This window comes from Gadus chalcogrammus, chromosome 18 (assembly GCF_026213295.1).
Source record: "Gadus chalcogrammus isolate NIFS_2021 chromosome 18, NIFS_Gcha_1.0, whole genome shotgun sequence".
NCBI lineage: Eukaryota > Metazoa > Chordata > Actinopteri > Gadiformes > Gadidae > Gadus > Gadus chalcogrammus.
In genome coordinates this window covers 1,458,621-1,463,284 of record NC_079429.1, presented here as the reverse complement: position 1 = coordinate 1,463,284, position 4,664 = coordinate 1,458,621, and the positions used below count along the sequence as shown (strand labels likewise).

At 47.6% G+C, this 4,664-nt stretch overlaps 1 protein-coding gene across 4 annotated transcripts in view; it reads left to right on the top strand.

Annotated features, from left to right (window-relative positions):
- irf3 (interferon regulatory factor 3) overlaps nucleotides 1-4,101 on the top strand; it is a 6,184-nt gene extending 2,083 nt beyond the window's left edge. For 2 of the 4 annotated variants that reach the window (XM_056576430.1, XM_056576431.1), the window contains exons 3-12: nucleotides 1-57; nucleotides 164-257; nucleotides 696-763; nucleotides 1,006-1,072; nucleotides 1,364-1,429; nucleotides 1,579-1,809; nucleotides 1,960-2,050; nucleotides 2,196-2,485; nucleotides 2,677-2,789; nucleotides 3,898-4,101. The exon at nucleotides 1-57 is cut by the window's left edge and continues 42 nt beyond it. In XM_056576430.1, coding sequence (XP_056432405.1) covers nucleotides 1-57; nucleotides 164-257; nucleotides 696-763; nucleotides 1,006-1,072; nucleotides 1,364-1,429; nucleotides 1,579-1,809; nucleotides 1,960-2,050; nucleotides 2,196-2,485; nucleotides 2,677-2,789; nucleotides 3,898-4,011 — 1,191 coding nt within the window. In that variant the 3' untranslated portion in view covers nucleotides 4,012-4,101. Of the gene's footprint in view, nucleotides 137-163; nucleotides 258-695; nucleotides 764-1,005; nucleotides 1,073-1,363; nucleotides 1,430-1,578; nucleotides 1,810-1,959; nucleotides 2,051-2,195; nucleotides 2,486-2,676; nucleotides 2,790-3,897 lie in introns of all 4 variants that reach the window. The other 2 variants (XM_056576432.1, XM_056576433.1) reach the window with 2 other exon arrangements.
- Nucleotides 4,102-4,664: the final 563 nt, after the last annotated feature.

Sequence of the window (4,664 nt, the reverse complement as noted above, 5' to 3'; positions counted from 1 at the left end):
CCCTCCGTCTGGAAGAGGAACTTCCGCAGCACCCTTCGGGCCAAGAAGTTCGTCATGGTAACAAACAACAGCAAGGAAAACGCCAACCCCATCAAGGTGTTCCGCTGGCCAAAGCCAAGCTCCTCCCCCTCCACAGGTAAGCCAAGCTCCTCCCCCTCCACAGGTAAGGCGGCAGGCGAGGCAACCACAACCACAAAGTGCATGTTTAAAGCCTTCAGAAATCTCAGACGGGATCATGGAATCAGCGGAGTGTGAGTGTGAGTTCCTGGCCTTCTGCGATGGGTTTATTCTCACACCTGGGTGGTCTCGGTTGGTTACCTTTGGTTACCAGTTTTATAAAGACTTACTTTGGCTTTCTAGATTACGTTTAGACTGCTCAACCGTTTCGTGATGATTTGGTTTTAGACACATAGAGTCTGTAAAGTGGGGTTCATTTAACAATTAAATTAGGGTTGGGTCTTAGATTTCAGATAAAGCACAGAAGCATAGCATTGAATAGCAGAGTGTACTACTTTAGCCTACCCATGTTTGCTCAATCTTTGTTTACAAATAAATACCAGTTTGTATTCCCGATTGGTTGAATGGCCACACTAGCATCTCCTCATGAAATGTAATGTTTTTAATAATTCTACTGTCATCTGTGTCTGGCTGATGATTGGCTGATATGTAATTGAGCTGTGTGTTCTCTCTCTCAGCATCGCCCCCTGTGGAGTCCCAGGAAGAGGAGGAGCTCTCCACTCCGGTCCAGGAAGAGAACCAACAGGTACGATCTGAACCAGATATGGATTCTGGACCAGGGTTTCTCAAACATAAAAATGGCTGTGTTTATATTTACAGTAGGTGTCAGGGTTAAAGGGTTAACAGCCCAGCGTCCAGTTTAGGGGTGAAGGACTCAGCGTTAGGGTTAGAGTATTGTGACCTCAGGGATAGGGGCAGGGGGTTAAGGCTAACCTTGTGCGTGTGTGTGTGTGCGTGTGCGTGCGTGTGTGCGTGTGTGTGTCACAGGACCCGTTCATCTTTCTAGATCAGAACGTTGAAACCATCTTGCTCCAAGAAGACAACATCTATCTAGGTAGGCTTGTTCTCCGGCGGGTCACGTGATCAGTACACCAATAGAAGGAACATTGATATTGTAGAATATAGATGTAGATTAATAGAGGAACATCAATATAATGGAAACAATCAATCAAAAACTATAATGTAGATTAGATAAATCGAAGGTACAGCTCTAGAAGGAACGTCAGAAGACGTAGAGCTATAGCCTTAAACATTAGTCGAGGAGAATGTAGATCTAGGTCAATATAAGGAACATAGACTGTAGATCTAGATCAGAATAAAGAACAGAGGTATATCTTCTCTGCAGCCACCACCACCATTAACGACGACGACCTCCAGGACTGCCTGATGGCCCTCAACATCCAACCTTCAGGTAACCCCCACACACCTGACCTGGGGACGGCCGGGCTCTCTGTCTGACCTCAGTGCTAACCCGACCCCTGACCTCAGTGCTAACCCGACCCATGACCTCAGTGCTAACCCGACCCCTGACCTCAGTGCTAACCCGACCCCTGACCCCAGTAGACACCGCTGCCATGCCGGAGGAGCTTCCCCAGCCCGTTGAAGACCTTGCTTGTGCCAGCTGGCGGGCGCCACAGCTGTCCCCCATGGCGACGGGCGGAGAGGCTGCTGCTGAGGGGCATCCGACCACGGAGGGGGTGCCCGTTGGGGCGGGGGGGGCGGGGCAGCAGCAGCCCGTGGCGGAGCAGTTCCTTCAGTCTCTGTCCCAGACCTGGGTGGACGACGCCTTCAGTGAGTGGGCAGGGAGTCCTGAGTGAAGGTTTTTTTTCGGTGCTATAAGCAATGCCCAGTGTAAGTGTGTGTGTGTGTGTGTGTGTGTGTGTGTGTGTGTGTGTGTGTGTGTGTGTGTGTGTGTGTGTGTGTGTGTGTGTGCGTCTTCAGAGACACAGTTCAAGGTGTCAGTGTTCTACAGAGGGGTGCAGGTTTCTGAGAATCTGGTGGATAACGAAGCTGGTTTCAGACTTGTCTACAGGTACACCACAGACGCACACACAGACACACACACACACACACACACGCAGACACACAAACAGAGACACATTATACACATACAATGGTTAGCAGTTGTGTCTTGAGCAGTTCATCCCCGTAACCTTTCTATGTGACCATGTGACCAGCCCGGAGATGAGGAGGGGGGAGGTGGACCACCAGTCAGGCCTGACCCTGGTGACCCTGCCAACACCCCCCGTGACCTTCGACTCGGTGCAGAACCGTCTCACCCAGCAGGTGCTGGACAGTCTGGGGGCGGGGGTGGACGTGGGCGTGTCGGGCTCCGTGGTGTACAGCCATCGCCGTGGAAACGCCAGAGCGTTCTGGAGCCGCTGTAAGTTCGACCGCAGCCGAGAGCCGCAGCAGGTGGCCAAGATGGAGCCCCAGGCCCTCTTCCGGTTCCAGGACTTTGTGGGAGGTGAGCTTCCATTGCTGACGGGTTTAGCCACTAGCCTGAAGGCTAACAGAGCTAGCGTGTAGTTGTACTAGTTTTGTGTTTGTTAAAGTTGTCCCTTGGTGAGTGAAGTTTGAGACGGCCGTCATGTCTTCATGTGTGTAGTTTGTGTTTGTAAAGGTGTGTGTGTGTGTGTGTGTGTTTGTGTGTGTCAGGGATACAGGAATTCATCGCGGGGGGGAAATGTCCGTCCTGCTGTCTGTACATCTGTCTGGGGGAAGAGTGGCCGGGCAGAAGGCCCTGGGAAAAGAAGCTCGTGATGGTGGAGGTAAAGCTCTCCTTCTGGTTCTCTAACACACCTGGAAACACCTTTATCCATCACACACACACGTACACACCTGGAAACACCTTTATCCATCATACACACCTGGAAACACCTTTATCCATCACACACACCTGGAAACACCTTTATCCATCACACACACACATACACACCTGGAAACACCTTTATCCATCACACACACATACACACCTGGAATCACCTTTATCCATCACACACACCTGGAAACACCTTTATCCATCACACACACACCTGGAAACACCTTTATCCATCACACACACCTGGAAACACCTTTATCCATCACACACACACCTGGAAACACCTTTATCCATCACACACACCTGGAAACACCTTTATCCATCACACACACACATACACACCTGGAAACACCTTTATCCATCATACACACCTGGAAGCACCTTTATCCATCACAAACACACATACACACCTGGAAACACCTTTATCCATCACACACACACACATACACACCTGGAAACACCTTTATCCATCACACACACGTACACACCTGGAAACACCTTTATCCATCATACACACCTGGAAACACCTTTATCCATCACACACACATACACACATGGAAACACCTTTATCCATCACACACACCTGGAAACACCTTTATCCATCACACACACATACACACATGGAAACACCTTTATCCATCACGCACACGTACACACATGGAAACACCTTTATCCATCACACACACATACACACCTGGAAACACCTTTATCCATCACACACACGTACACACCTGGAAACACCTTTATCCACGATACACACCTAGAAACAACTTTATCCATCACAAACACATAAAAATGTTATTATTCTCCAGACAGGAGAATAAAATGAATGCACCTGATGAAATCACATCTCTGTATTGTCAATTTGTTGGATACTCCAACCACTTCTCATCAGTACATTTCAATGATTCTGCAACGTCCGGTCCAACATGGATGTATTGCTTGTTCAACATATTTTCGACGGAGCAGACCTGGTCCCTCGACCCCGTGTCTGGCCGCCATGCTGTGACACGGTGCTCTCGACCGCCCTGGGTGCTAGTCCTCTGCTCTTCCCCCAGGTGGTGTTCACGTCTCTGGAGTTCCTGAGGATGATGGCGGAGGATGGGGGCGCCTCCTCCCTGCAGTCAGTGGAACTGCAGATGTCTCTGACGGAGATGATGGAAGTGGAATAGGTCAGCGAGAGGCCTCAGACCTCATGGGAAAAGTAGTCATTAAATGGAGTCCTAAGCTCTTGGAGGGGGCGTCTTTATCATGTTTACATCTATTTTTATCATTTTTACAAAGGATATTTATTTTATTGTTTAACGGTTCTTATTGTTATTGATGCAATCATTGTGACTATCACGCCTTATCATCTCATAATTCAGTAGCCATGAACATAATACAATGTTATCCATCGATTATTTGATTATCTTCAATGTTTTTGATCATAAGATGGTGCTTTTAATTGATTCTCTCTGATTGGCTGTATAGACTGTCCAGTTGTAGTTTACATGTGTATTAAAACCATTACACACATATTAAATGATGTCTTTATATTGATATTCCATACACTGACGACGGATGAAGGAGCAGCAAGTATACAACGGATACAGAAATACAGAACACTGATCTGTAGGATGTTTGAATCCCAGCTGAAAGGGTCTTGGTTCAAAATATTTGGATGCCAACCTGTAGGGATACTTGATTCCCCCTTGCCCCCAGCGGCTTCTTAAAGACCTGGATTTGAATTGATGGCGAGTTTTGGATACAGACGTTGGATAAATTAGAAAATATATCTAAATAAATAAAACGATACATAATATATATAAAATAAATACATTAT